The sequence below is a fragment of the Aphelocoma coerulescens genome, chromosome 3 (assembly GCF_041296385.1).
Source record: "Aphelocoma coerulescens isolate FSJ_1873_10779 chromosome 3, UR_Acoe_1.0, whole genome shotgun sequence".
NCBI classification, from domain to species: Eukaryota; Metazoa; Chordata; class Aves; order Passeriformes; family Corvidae; genus Aphelocoma; species Aphelocoma coerulescens.
The window spans coordinates 63,340,326-63,355,953 of NC_091016.1; the positions used below are offsets into that span (position 1 = coordinate 63,340,326).

Consider the following 15,628-nt stretch of genomic DNA (forward strand, 5'->3'; position numbering starts at 1 on the left):
GCTCTTCAGCACAAATGAGGTGAGAAGGAAGTTGCCTAGCAAAAGTCATTAAAATAAAATTCCAATGAAAGGTTACATTGTCACTTAACTAAGTTACTAGATGAGTATCCAAGATCTCTGTAGACATCCTGATCCACTGGCTCCTGCTGCATGGCCCCCAGAACCTTGAAAGAGGTGATAAAGCAACAGAAACACCTATTTCTCATGAGAAGAATCTTTCTGCCTTTTCCAAGATGTTTCACTCAAGGCTAGGCTGAGATGGAAAAGCAGCTTACCCTGAAACTGAACAATCCTGATGTACACAGAACCATACTCTCCTGCATTGCAGTTCACCTGCAGGATAGCTCTGCTATGGAGAAGGACAGTGAAAGCCCCTGTATATTCCTCACCAGCCATAAGCAGACAGGCTAACACCTAATGCATATCAGATGTGCTCAGAGCAGCTTTTACAACAGCTTCCCTGCCCAAGCCTTCCTTGAGACCAATGATCAACAACCCACAGAGGGTGACTACTGCTTTTTCTTTGAGTTCACACTTCTGAAGCAAAATGTTTTTGTAATGCTGGACTTCCTGACTGCAACACAACAGTTCTGCAACAAAGTATGCTTTATTGCACAAAAATTGGAGAAGCCACTCAAAAATTGGACACATCTTTGAAAATGGTGTGCACAGGACTTCACTGGTATTAGAAAGAGATCTTGTGTTACACCTGTAATTACTTTATCCTGCCTATGGTAAAGAAATGCCTACATGTTTCTCTCACAGGCTTTCTTAAGAGACAAGAAACAAATTGAAAAAAGACAATAAGAGGACACTAGGGACACTGTCTTCTAAGACAGACTTCTACAGAAACATCTGTTTCAACCATGTGTTACAATTTAGGAAACTTGTAACACAACTTTTCTTGGTCACCTGGCAGTGGCAAATAGTATAAAGGAAATACCTACAGAAGTTTAATAGCATGAAATTCCCATAACAGCACACATTCCTCTTCACAGTTAGCACTTCAGCAGTTCAGTGCTTCAACCACCCTGCACTGCTCTTGTCAAGAGACAGGGATTCACAGGTTTCAATTGCTTTGTGCCACTGTCACAAATACAACTGCTGTATCACAGCAGCAGGATGGCAACACTTTATGTTGGTGGCAGCAGTTCCCATATTCACAGAAAGAGGATCAAATTCTGTATTTCTGTATTTTGGGAAGCATATGAGGCAGACAAATGCAGGTTACTCTGAAATCTGCATCCACTGGAAGAGCAGAAAATGTAATTTGGGAAACCTGGTAGAATGCCAAAAACAAAATAAAAAAAAATTAAAAATAAAGAAAAGTTAATCATTAGCATCGGCTCTAAACAAGTCAAGTCCTAAAATTTTAAATGGCTGTGTCAGTAAGAAGATGAACTTTTCTTCCAGGATAGCAGCTTAAGCTTTCAGCTGGGATAAACAACAAAGGGCTTTTGGTCACCTCAAGTAACTCCAGTAACACATCTGTTATGAATAAACATCAGAACAGTTTGCTACAAAACTGCTTCAGTTAATACCTATATTCTTGAGTAGGTCTAGTAAGCATAAGCCTTTGAAATCCAGTGCTTGTGAAATAGTGATAAGCAGTATGTTGATCACACCTGGAAGCACAGAAGACAAAAATGCCTATCTTTCTTCCCAGACTTTGTTTTATTAGTTCTCTTCTATAGGTTATTTAGATGTGGGTTTGGTTTTTGTTTTTTAATACATTTTTGTGAGGTTTCTTGTATTAGGTTTTTTTCAGAATAACTTTTACCCACAAATACTGTTTTTAGAAATAAAATATTCATTCTCAAGGGCAGTTCTAAGAGAACAAAACAGAAATAGCATACCTGGAATACAGGTTGGGATCTCAGGATTAGAGAAATTGAGAAAGCAGAAAGAAAATAATAAAAACAAAAACCTAGCTGCAAACACACCAGGTCAGAAATTGGCAGTATCTTTTGATTACATCCAAAAAAAGGTTCAAAATGAAGCATTTAATTTAAAAAGTGACAATACTCTGCAAACAACAGGCAATTAACTTAAAATTATATTTGCTTTTTTTTTCTGTACTGTTTGATCTTTCACAGCAATTTGCCCTCTTATTACTGTCTGTAAAAAACTACTGGTTTTTAGGTATTTTACTGCTTAGAACAAGTGCAAGACATCTGACTTGTTATCAGCTGAAGCAGAAGCATTAAATCCCTTGCTGTCTTCACTGCACCAGTGAAGGTCCAGGTAAGACATAGGGTAGGCATGTATCTAAATGACAGCTTAGCCATTGTTTTGTCTCACCATTCACAAATGGACAACTTAAGTTGCCATGTTTTAATCAATGCATCTTTGAAAAAACTCTCCACAGGTCAAAACACATGCTAAGTTCCACTGTGGATATCATAAAGAATACTGCAAGTTTAAAAGAGCTGGTGTCCAAAATGTCCAGAAAAACAGTATAAATACAGGAATACAGACAGGAGCCCCTCACACCTTTCCCATCTCAAGAAGACTGAGGACACCAGCTTTCTTCCAACAGTGGCTAACATTTAGGCAGATTTAATAATTTCCCTGCCCTTTATCCTGAAATCTAAGCTTGTTCAAAAGCTAAGTACTCCAAGTCTGAAGAGATTTTCACTGCATCATCTGCAACACTGAATCACAGCATCACATAATGGTTTGGGTTAGATGGACCTTAAAGATCATCTTTTCCCAACCACCCTACCATGGGTAGGGACACCTTCCACTAGACCAGGCTGTTCAAAGCTCCATCCAGCCTGGCCTTGAAAGTATAAAAAACATTTAAACCACTAATAAAGGAAACATCTGGGGCTACGGTTTGACAAAAAACGCCTTTTCATTTTAGTCCCTCAAACACACTCTATCAGGCTGCAAGGCAAAGTGTGCATTTGGATAGCCTATGCAGAAATATCAAGTGGCTCTTCAAGTGCCAATGACTCTCTGCCTGGAGAGGCAGCTATTCTCTGTTCTGCCTATGGTAAAGAAATGCCTACATGTTTCTCTCACAGGCCTTCTTAAGAGACAAGAAACAAATTGAAAAATGACAATAGAAGCATAAGAGGACACTAGGGACACTGTCTTCTAAGACAGACTTCTACAGAAACAGTACCTTGGGAATTCAAGAGATTATACATTATACGAGAAACTGCCAGTTAAGTGATAAAGATTTATTATTATGAAGAAGAGACACCAATTTTATCTTTTTAACTAATACAGAGCAACTGGAGAAAATGTATATTGCTTGTATAGTGCTAGACATCACTTTTTGTGTATGTGCTCAACATCTGCCTAGAAAACTAGTCTGAAGAAACTGGAACATTTTATACCATGATTTTATTAAACAATAAGCAAAACATAAAATTTACTTGTTTATTTAAAATCTCCCTTTAGTATTAAATTTCTTTTCAATACAATTTTGTTCTGCTTTCAGCAACATCAGAATTAAAGCAAAATGATCCAAAAAGTGAAACTAAGTTCAGTAAAGAACTCCATTTCTGGATGAAGAGAGATCACAATATCCAGGTATCATTACTCCAAGTTCCCTCACCAGCTGTAACTGCTGGATCCTCACATTACTCTACAAATTCACATTAAAAATGTCTCTTGACCCGCTGGCTCACTTTCCTCTGAACAATTTTTCAACTCAAAAATAAGCTCACTAGCCTGCAGCTAATAATTTGAAGTCAACCATACTGACTATAAGCACATTGGAAATTAAACACAGACAAGAAGCTAAGAAACAAGGACTTGCATCACTTCTTCCTGCTAGTAAAACATGCTTGCAGGCAGATGCAGAACGAGGAGATCTCTTCAGCCTCAGAAGCTGCACGTGCCTACAATATTTCAGGCAGGTATTTAATTAAGTATTCACACTGGATTAAAAGGCCTATCTCATATTGGAATTGATAACAAAACATGAAGAGTTTCCAAAAAGTACAAAATACAAAGTCTGAAGCCTTTATAGGGTAAGGGACAGCAAGGCAATACTCAATTCCCACCAACATGCATGTGGTTTAAACTACTGGCGCTTCTAGAATTAGAATAAAAGTGTAATAAGCTTATCTTGAAACCATTTCTGTATGATTTTGTGTAAGAAAGAAGTGTCTAGGCAAGTTTTCAAGTGTTAAAGAGACTTGGAAATGTTTTCTGTAGTAATAAAGACAATAGCTTACTAGCCTCTTCAGCAACTTGGGCTTTACTCAGTGAAGACAGATTAGCTCTTCAGATCTACCACACAGGACTTCGCTGTCTGGCTGAAAATATTTTTTTGGTCATGAAAGACCACCTGAACTCTGTTCAAGCTAGTCCCACTCATTTTTTGTTACACATTTTATTTTTGATTCACAGAACATGACCTTCTTTATGGCTGTCTACCTGGAAGCAAACATCAGTACACCCCAAAGCCCACTGAAATGTGCTCCTGGCCACCACTACAGGCAGAATGCATGTCAAGAACTTGCATTCAAGTGAATTCCTACACAGGAGGCCTCTTGTTCAGCTCAAGCATATGGGACTAAAAGTCATTGATGCAGAATGAGGTCTAAAATGGTTATATGACTAAGATCTCTTAAAAGTCTTAGAATATAACAGATCTTAAAATCTTAAGGTGTTAAAGCAAATTATAGCTTCTTTCCATGCAGTTATAACTCAGGTGGGTAGATAAACATGCCACAGAGCATGAAAAAAAGCAAAGAGAAACTGCGATGTTTTCCAGATTTACAACAGTGCTTTAAAATGTTAAAGTCTGAGATTTATCTATAAGCAGTTCAGTGGTTTAAAAAAGCAGCATTCAAATTCTGATATTTTCAGAATAACTATCATGCACTATTAAAAGAGGTGCTTGGTTACCTTTTGGTGTGTTCATACTGACTTATTTATGGGGTATTTTCAGACCCAAGAACAGAATCTCCATGCACCCAAGCAATACTGAAGCAAGGGAAATTCAGTTGCAGAAATACATTCAAGACACCCATGTGATTTAGAGATATTTCCAAATACTGACTCAGATACTCCCCTGAATCACATCTGAGCTTTCAGTTGGGTTAAGCACCTAAAAAGCTTTTTTCTTGTTTAAAATATTACTTATAAACCAGTTTTCAGTTAAAAATGTACTGCAAAAACTTCTACCATGAGTGAGGAGCTCCAGTGATATCAGATCGTTTTCAGAATCAATTTGCTGCACTGCTCCAAGTGCCCAGACTTCCCCGTGTTTCCCTTTCTGAATACCAACCTTTTCCAGATCCTCAGACAAACTGGGGACTCAACAATTTCAAATTTGAGAACATTAACTCCAGTTTCACCACGACTACAGCAAGTAATAACTGCAGTAAGTACAGCACGGGTTTGTATTTACAGATGTTAGGCAGGATGCATTTATTTCAAGTGTGATTAAAATTGCTGCCTAGATTTATCATCGCTGCGTCTCTGAAATCAAACTGCAACACTTGCAACTGTTTGCTGAACCAATACTTAATGGCATGTTTCAGAAGCCTGCTGTGCCAAGTCCCCTGATGTTTGCCTGAAACTTTAGAGCCATCAGTATTGCACCCTCACAGTTCTGTCCCCAAAGAACAAAGCCAGTAAGATGTGAAGGTTTCAGAAAAATCCAGCAGCATTCACCAGAAAAATTGCCACATTGTGACCTACTCATTAAGACAGCTTGTAGTCACACAATAGTGCTGCCTCTACGAGACCAGAAATCAGAAAAAATTAGAAATTATCCTAATAATTGGAGAGGGACAAAGTTTTGCGAAGGTTATCTAGTGAACTTCAAGCACTAGATACAGACTCAGCGCACTATTATACATTGTGCATCTCAATACACCACATGCACAGTATAAACAAACGAATACCCGGCAAAGCAAACTAAGTGCATGTTAAAATGATATTACTTCAAATAAAACTTCATCCATAAAATACAAAATGGAATAGCTGTACTACTCTGAAGTCCCAAACACTGGTAAATATTAATAGGAAAACACGTGCTCAATAGCATGCTCACTGAAAGCAGCTGGGAAGGAATCTGAAACGCAGCAGGATGAGCTCTCCACATGGAATTCTGCTAAATTCTCTGTCACTTGAGTAACCAACATTAACCAATATACTAATGTTTTGTTATCTCTTAGTTCTTATTAGAAGCACTGCTTTGTGAAAGCCTATGTTTACTTATAGTTTATGAACACAAGTGAGGAAACTGTTACACCAACATAAATGCATTACCATTTTATCAGATGAAGCTTCTTTACTCTAGAAATGGGCAAGGTTCACATTTTTGGGGTTCTAAAGTATCCAAGCCTACAGCTATTTTAGGCTTTTCTACTGGCAGCGTAGAAAAGTACAAGACCCTATAAAAGTACAAATTTCATTTCATGATAAATGGCAGCTCAGATAAGCAAAGCTCAGTCATTAGACCTGGCCAGAGAACACCCAGCACTTGAACTGGACATTAATGATCTGCAATTTAATGCAATGTGAACACTACCAGTGGCCTATCCCACTTTAAGACAAAGAAGGAAAAAAAAAAAAGAAAAAGAATGCCTGGACAGATGCATCAAAAAAGCAAAACAAAACAAAAAAGAGAGATAATGAATGACAGAACTGGATTTAGTCATGCAACATTTAAAGTTTGACAGGACACCTCACAAACTTTTCTTGTACCAGCAACGTTTACAGTGACAGAAAGCATCAAAAAAGTCTGAAAAGAAAGTTAGAACTTCTGCTTCCTCATAAATTACTAGAAAATTTGGCAGCTTGACAGAATGTGACAGAGCTGTTGAGAAAAAAAATGTAATTCAACAACCTTCATACAAACTTCCAAGACTGTGGTCTAGTTATTTGCAACAAGGAAGATGCTTAATTTTGTATTCCACAAGCAATAATTTTCAGAAGAAAAGTATAGGGCTATTAAGGAAGGAAATTACAATCCTGCTGAAAGAACTGTGCTGTAACTAGGTAAGCACTAATTACATTATATTATCTTATGTAATTGCAATATGCAGTTACTGAATTAAACCCTGACCCGCCAAAACAGGACTAATGCAGTGGAGGAAATAAAACATTTAAGCTTCACTCTCAAATCTGAGGAAGATATAGGGTGAAGTGAAGCACCTCATCAGTCATCACCTTACTGCTGCAGAAAGATGAATTGTATAGGCTCTCCAGGCAATACTTGAATTTAAATCAGAACTAGAAGAAACAATAAATCTAATAGTCTTATATCAATAGTCTTTCTTCTGGAAACCACTTATATAATCACTGTAGTGGGAAAAAAAATCCTCATACAGAAGGGAGAAACAGCTTAAAGCTATTCTAAGACAATTTTTATGGCTGATCTTTAAAATTAGCCATTTTGTTCTATCAACCAGGAAAGCAAACACTTTGTTTGAATTGAGATGACAACTTATTTTTGCTCTGAACATTGAGAACTGCAGTCTCAGAAGGCTGGGAAAAGCAAAAGCAAGTCCAAAACCTACTGTGTTTAAACAGAGATACCATATGAATATACAAAATAAAAGCACAACAGTTCCCTTGCCAAGGCGGAGCAGATGGCAGCGCAGAGCAGAAGTCAGTAACTCAATGATAAGTAGTAAGAAAGAACACCCATCAACCAGTTGTACACCAGTCCCACTTTTTTACAAGAGTGGGACTGGATGATTTCACCTGGGCATGTCCCACTTGCAGAAACCCCAGGCCAGACATGGCTGCCTCTCCCCAGAAGCAGCTGTTTTGCTGGGACTCCCCAGAGACCTCCCACAAACTGCACTGCCTATCTTCTCACCACCTCCTCCTCCTTCCAGCCACCTATTTTGCACATTGGAAACCCCTCCTGCATAGTGGCTTCCTTTAAGGGGCAGGACCTGGGGGAAGAGCTGCTCCAAAATACAGGAGGAAATAAAGCTTTTACCCACAAAAAACATGTTCACACACAGAGTCGCTGGTTTGACTTTACCCAGCACACTTCTGTGAGCACACACGCTGTTACCAGCAGTGCCCAGGACGGCTCATGTGCCCTTCATATCTTGCCGTGTCCTGAATGCCTCCTCGCAACTACACAACAGCTGGGTCAGGCTGCATAATGGCAGCTCCCTACAAGAAGAGCTGTCCCTTGTGCCCTTCTCCCCTTACTGTGGGTCTCACAGATGACTACCTGTCAAAGTTAAATGATTCTGGTCTTAAATGTCTTTTTTTTTTTTTTAACAGAGGTTTCTTATTCATATGAAGCTCAAAGATAAAGACTGTTTTGGAAAAAAAGTGATAAGGCTCAGAGTTTAAATTAAATTTTCCAGTAAGCAATATGCTTTTTTTTTTCTCTTCAGTAGCACTTGAATTTTGCTTCTTGGACAAGTACAAGATTGCTCTGTTGTTTGAACTTTCTGTTACTCGGGAAGCTCCTTTCCAGTCATAAACTGCTGAGAAAGCAGCCATACAACTAAAGAAAATAAAAGCACAAGCTCTGATTTTCAGCCCTCCGAGAAGTGTCAAGTGAGTTTGGATGCAATTGCAATTGTGAAACATGCCTTGAAATAGAAGAGGTTTAGCTTTAAATGCAGAACACTGCAATAGCTATTTACTTGAAATAATTCTAGATATCTAAATGCCCGTCTGTCCTACTGCAGGGCTGGTTGAAACAAATCACTCCCACTATTTACAGTCTCTTCTCTATTACCTGCTTTTAAAATGTTTTGCAAGACTGCTTCCTACACCATCAATGTTGCAATTGCTTGTAAATTTAATACAGGAGGGAACCCACATATTTGAAATCACAAAATTCTCAAATTATTTTTACCTTGGTGATCTCTGTAAACTCTGAAATTTGGCAGATGCCCTAATCAAATAAGGAGGAGTTTACTGAATATCCATACACTCTTCTAAGTTTTTTCAAGACCTGAAAATCTGAGGAGGAAGATAATTCACAGGAAAACCTTGAAAGAATGGAATAAAATAAACTTTTTTATGAAGCTATAGTCAACTGTAAAGCCTTATTGCTGAAATAAAATCAATATACGGAGAAATTCTGCCAGAGTGAAAATCTGAAACCCTGAATCTATAAACCAGATGTAGCTTATGACATCTGATACCAGACTTCCTTCTCTTTAGCTGTTGTAATCATGCTTTTAAATGATGACCTCTGGTAATGAGTCTCTGATGACTCAATGCCTAGGTGCCCAAAATAACTTTGAAAAACTGAGTCAGAGGAATCATTACTCAAGCACAGCATCACACAGTCTTACCAGCTCTCCAGCTTTCCAGCACAGAAATGAGAAGCCTTGAACTGGTAATTGTTGTAATGTAACACAAACCACATATCACTGAACCTTTAAAAGAGCATAAGGCCTGACAGAAAGACAAAAGAACAGAAAACCTGTGTCTTCATAAAATACGACCGTATTGGTTCTCACGTTCATCCTAACATCTTACTCCTCCAATAGGTCAGGAATCTGTGGCCAATCTGCATTACCAAACATTTTCACCTTCTCTAGCTATCTCATTGCCCCTTAAAAAACAAACCACCAAACCAAAATAATCTAAAAAGCCCTAGGAACTATCCCCACATCTACTTAATAATTGCCTAAAAAACCCAAACAACATTTCGCATGATTAGACCATAAAATCAAAATTATTACTTCACCTAACTAATTTTGTTCCATCACATCCTACATATATAGATCAACTGTGATCTCATTTTTTCTTTATGTCTTGTTTTGCTGAATTTAGATAATGGAACATGTTGAATGGATTATGACGTGATCTGCACACTAGAGGATCATCCCAACTCACAGATGTGTTAAGATTTATTAACTGAATCTTCCCTTAAGATGGATTTGCGAGAGGAGTCTACTTCCAAAGTCAGGAAAATACGGAGTGTAGATTAACAGAACACAAAGTCTGGGTATTTTGGAGGGTTTAGCACAGAGGGGTGCTTCACTTCCCAGTGCAAATCAGAACAAAGAATTGTTTCTGACCAACTCATAATGAAAACATACAGATTTGTGATGGTATAAAGGAAAATGTGGGACTTCTTTGGGAAGCCTTACACTGCTTAGAGAGCAGTGGAGAATGAAAAAGAAAGATGAAAGGAAGAATACACACTTAAGGATAATAATCTTTAAGTCTAATGTGTTATTACCATTCCCTACCTGAAATTTTCATATGTTAATCATGACCTTCCCTCACCACAACTGCAAGAACCATGATGAATTCAACTATACCTGGCCAGTGATATTCACAAGAGAAAATCCAACACGATTAGATGGACAGAAAGTCTTGAACAGCATTTCCTTGTTTTAGAAGTACTGTTACATTGTATCATCTTTAAAGAACAGAATTTTCAGTCTAAGCTTTCATCTCCCATAAAAAAGGGCCCAGTCCTAAAAACAGAACCAGATAAATGAGTCCTCAAAGTAGACAAACCATTGAACAATCAAGAACATAATGGTGGAATGTAAGTGCCCCTAAAGTTATAAAGAAAAAACTGTTGGTACTGACAATGAGAGGGGCCTAACTTCATTAAGCTTATCAACAGCTGCCTTATGAAATACCTCTCTTGGGAAAGCAATGTCACCAACATCAATGATGTTACTCCAATAAATCAGCTCCTAGTTTCAACTTCTAAATTAAAACTCTCACCACATGTTAGCAGCACAGGTTCTAGAAGAACTGTCTTGCCCATAAGCCTATCCCGTTCTCTCAGTAACATCACTTCCTTCCGAAATCAGGGCTTAACAAATGGCAAAAGATCAGCCTTTTCAAGAAAAGGACTTGCCTACATGTTAAAATAATAAATACGTTTAAAAATAGGCTAAGGTAGGGAGAATGTTGTTTGAAAACCAGCATATTTCTCCCTGACATTTCTACCTCTCCCCATTCAATGAAGCTCAAAAACAAAAGAAAGGGCACGAGTAAAGCTGGGACTTGGCAAACTCCAGTGGGGAAGGAATAGGAAAGGCCAAAGAAATCACAGAAGAACAAATAGAAGAATGACAATCTCATCTGTGGCTTTTGTAAGCAACTATGACAGATAGACATTTACAAAACTGCATCTTCCTTGTGACCAAGTTTTGAAAATTTTTTAGGTTCAGGCACTTTCTGACATCATTTGTGACACAGTTAAAAAATAAGAATTAGTAAGATTAACTCTGTTTCTGAAGGAAGCATCCAAAATAAAAGTATCTAGCTTAAAGCATCAGTTCTTAAATGTGGACATGAAATTGCTTTACCTCTGAAGTCAGGTTCAGTTAAATGACTGTAAAACTTTGGAATGCTCCTAAACAATCTTCTTTTTTTCTTATTTGGATAGGGTTTAACACTTGTTTCAGTTTTTAGAGCATGTAACCTTGAGCAAACCACAAAATCCACTGCCAACCTACAGTAAGGACCTAGCCAACAAAAGAACTGCCTCCAGAAGCCTCAGATCCTCCATTTCCCATGTATATTTCCACCATTCCTCATGAAAGTCTCCCCCTCCCAAATATACCACCCCACCCAATCTTCCGTATCAGCTCTGAGCAAACTTTCAACTACTGCAACTCCCTAGAACTGGAGGAATGGCTCTGCTGCTTCCATTCAGTAATTTTTTTTTGCTATTTCAGCAACTTACTATAGGTTAAAAACAGGCCTGACAAGTGTTGGAGTAGACTCCTGGGGTGTACATACAGCATGGGATGAGGAGCAAGAAAGGAGAAGGAGCAATGGCCACTGCTAGATTAGCTCACAGCATCAGACACAGCCTCCACAGCCTTCAGAGTGCTTGAGGCCTACAGCCACCCCAACCTGTTTTGACAAAAGACTCCATACCAATTGCCAGCTAACAAATATACTAGGAAAGCATCAGTAAAGGCTTCTTGGTATGAAAATAGTAGTCCTTTCCCCTAAAAGCTTTTATTGTTTCAGTAAGAAATGCACTGATTTTGAATGGTACAGAGAGGAGTCCATTACACAACTGTAGACCATGTCTTCATACAGAAAAACTCTAGGAATTTAATGGCTGTTTATCAAAGTGGGAGCAAGAAAACTGGCTAAGGACTACAAACTAGCTATGGAAGAAATCCCTGTTTGCATCCTCCATCCTCACAAAATTTAACACCTAGATTCAAGCATTTGTAAATATTGTAGAGAAAATGATAAAGCTGAAAACAGAAGCTGGGCAAGTTCAGATTCAAAATAAAGAAGGATTAATGCCAAGAGAGTTGATGTTAAAAAAAAGACAGACTGAATTTTCCACCATTGAAAACATTCAAATCAAGACTGAATTTGCCCCCAGCCTTCCTTGGAAAGTATATCCTAGTTTAAACAGGAATTAATACAGGAAGTGCTAACAGCCCATACAGCATAGGCCAGGCCAGACTGTCAGTCACCCTTATCAGCTATATAGGATTTGACACCATTAAAGCTCAAAAAATTTATACTCCAGACAACTACCTACAGTTTAGTTTTGTTAACATTTTGTGTAAAATACAAATACCCTTTGCATATTTCTTTCAAAAAGAGGCAATTTTGAAGGTGCAGAAGCAGAAGGTGAGAAGTTTGTTTACAATTTAAATAACAAAATTTACTTTTGAAATGAAATGATGACTGGCTTGTTGGCTGAGCTCCTAAAAACTGTTTTTTCAGCCCTTACACTGCTCAAAAAAACAATGTATCCATTACTACAGCTGACGTTCGCACAACGTGAACAAATTACAATCCAAAACAGGGCAGTTTGCAGAGAGGGACCCATCTCCCCGGTAGAGCTCACAGAAAATTAAGTAAGCTCTTCAGTACTGCTCTCAGTTTCAGCATAAGAAAATAATAATAATAATAAAATACCAACTCTTTACTGACTACCACTTACCAATTTTAGCCTTCAAGTTAAAGTACATTACCATATCTTGCAATGTGTAGGATGAAAAAAACTGCACCATCTGATTTCAAGCCAGTCCAGGTTAGGAAGTCAGAAATTATACGCCCTTCCGTCTGGGACCACAATGTCTCAAAAATATTTAAAGAAAAGCAAAGTGAATGTTTCCAAATGTATGAATAAAATGGATCATGTGTTCGGCACAGAACACAGGATCCCATGAGGATACTGCACCTCAAAGCGTGCAGAGAAACAGTAAACTGATTTAGTACAGTATCTGCCTAACATACTGCGTATTATGCAGTATATGCACACCAGAAGTAATTTTCTTGCTATCTACAAGATTGATTAAAAATTACTCATACACACATCCCATAAATTAGTGGAACCCACCAATGTTAAAACCAAATCTATCAACAATATTCTAAAAGCTCAAAAGGAACATAAATTTCACTATATTGACTATATTCACTGTATTTTTAAATTGCCTAAGTGATTTTGAATCCTAAAATCAAGTTCTCTGTTCTTCTGAAAAAGTTTACTAAAACATGAGCCACCATCAGCTTACATGGTTACAGAGACAGCTACTTATACATTAAATCTGACACGTTAAAAATGTGGAATTTCTTCAGCACTGAGAAGTGCAACACAAAATAGTGCACTGTGTGAGAACCGCCTCAGTAAAAGGAAGTTTTTTAAACAGCTGGCCACGCTAGTGGAATCAGGTGACTCAAAGTAATACTTCAAATACCAAAAAAGTCTCCCTGAGATATTTAGACAAGTCACAGATGAGTTGCTGGTGGATGTTAACTCACACCTACACAAGCCGAGGTGCTTTCATCAACCAATATAGTAAACAAATATTGTTTATTTAGATATTTTCAGATAGGATGGGCTAATTTTGACAGTTGCATTAGTAGCAGATACTGTTGAAGAACTGAACAATTTAACTTCCTTTTTTTTTTCTTGTGTAAAATCAGAGCTTACTCTTAAGCGGTCGCACAGTGCGGACTCTGGACTCCACCAGACACACAGCACAGCCACCCCCGGATGCCACCGAGGGGGTCAGCATCAGCTGCCCTAAGGCGCCGGGGCGGCCGGCGGCGCGGGGGACGAGCGGGCCGTGGCAGCCGGTGCCGGGACGGGGCGGCGGGGCCCGCCGGTGGCCGAGGCCTCTCCCACCGCCCCGCCACTCGCCGAGCTCGGTGGAAGCGGGGCAGGGGCGCCCGGGCTGCAGGAGCAGCACCCTCGGCCTCCGGCGGCTCTTCGGCCCTACGGTCGTTCCGCCGAGGCGTGGGGACGGCGGGGCACAAACACAGCAGAAAAACAACTTTCCCCCGCCCCGCAGTCGCCGCTGCCCCGCCGAGCCCCGACCAGGGGCCGGGCAGCGGCGGCGAGGCCCGAGAGCGGCGCTCCCTCCGTCCCTCCCTCCCGCGGCCGGCGGCGAGGGGCAGGCTCCGGAGAGGGAGCGGCTCTCCCGACCCCCGGCACACAGCCCGTCCGCCGCGGGACCCCCACCCGCCCGGCCGGGCCCGCTGGCGCAGAGGGCGCCCCGGCGCCGCCTCCCGACCCCCGGGCGCTGCTCACCTTGGTGGCCATGGCGGTGCCGGCGCGGGCTGCGCTGCCGCTCTGCCCTCCCTCTCTCCCTCCCTCTCTCCGTGCCGCGGCTGCTCGATCGGTCGGTCGGTGTGTCCGGCCCGCCCGCTGCCGCCGCTGGGCCGCGCAGGCGGCTCCTCCTCAGCGTCCCCCGGCCGCCGCCGCCGCCGCCTCCTGGGGGCCGCTGTGCGGCTCAGCAGCCGAGCGCCGGCGCTGGGCAGGCGGAGGCTGATGTGGCCGCGCCGCGATGCCCCCACCTCAGCCGGCCTTTTCGCCGGCTCGGCTCGGCTCGGCACCCGGGGGAAGTGGCGGAGCTGTTTGCCCGCAGCCTTTCTGTCAGGGCCGGGGGGAGGGAGGCACCCGCTGCGCTGCGGTGATCCCCGGGGGAGCCGCCCCGGCCGGTCCCGGGGGCAATGGGGGCAGACGGACCTCCCCCACCCCCAGTGCCCTAAAAGGCTCCGCTTTGTAGTTAGAGTTTGGCCTCAAATTCTCGCTCGCGTGGGGAAGAGAGCCCGCAGGAAGGCGTTATGTGCCCCTCGGGTGCCTTTGAACGGAAATTTCAAAGCAACTGTACAGCAAGGAAAGCAATTTTTTCCTCGCCCATGCTCCATCCGCAGCTGTCAGGGCGCTGTGCGTCACCCCTGACCTGTTTCAGCCGGGTCTTGGTGCACAGCAGCAGTAAAAAGCACCAAGGAGCTGCTCAAGGTCGGTAGCATTCCTGCTGGGCACTCTACGACCATATCATAAAAACTAAATGTGACCCTACCTGACTTCCAGCCTGCAGGAGAGATGAGATGGGAGGCTAAAAGAAAGGGAATATGAAAATACAGTGGCAGATCACGCAAGGTGCTGCACCATCCAAAAAGTGCAGCTTCTCGTTGGTGTATGTGTAGTGGTTGGCCTGGAATCAGATGTTTCCTTTCTGTAGAAGGAAATACACGGTGTAACCGTCAGGAATGCCAGGGAGAGCTCTAGGAGGCAGGTAGGCTGTAGGGAAACTGCATAGAACTCTACATCTGTATTTCCTTGCCCAAAGAATTACAAGCTTTTCTTGTAATTGGTATAGTTTCTCAGTGAGAGCTTTATTAAAAGAGAAAAATGTGTTCACAGGGTTTGGTTGGGTTTTTTACGTTGGAAAAAAATTTCCACCTTGGACCTGTGAAATAGTTTCCATGG

At 41.1% G+C, this 15,628-nt stretch overlaps 1 protein-coding gene across 4 annotated transcripts in view; it reads right to left on the bottom strand.

Annotated features, from left to right (window-relative positions):
- SNX9 (sorting nexin 9) overlaps positions 1 to 14,824 on the bottom strand; it is a 60,800-nt gene extending 45,976 nt beyond the window's left edge. For 2 of the 4 annotated variants that reach the window (XM_069010599.1, XM_069010598.1), the window contains exons 1-2: positions 276 to 349; positions 90 to 164 (exon numbers count right to left, since the gene is read on the bottom strand). In XM_069010599.1, coding sequence (XP_068866700.1) covers positions 90 to 164; positions 276 to 323 — 123 coding nt within the window. In that variant the 5' untranslated portion in view covers positions 324 to 349. Of the gene's footprint in view, positions 1 to 89; positions 165 to 275; positions 350 to 14,443 lie in introns of those variants that run through there. The other 2 variants (XM_069010601.1, XM_069010600.1) reach the window with 2 other exon arrangements.
- Positions 14,825 to 15,628: the final 804 nt, after the last annotated feature.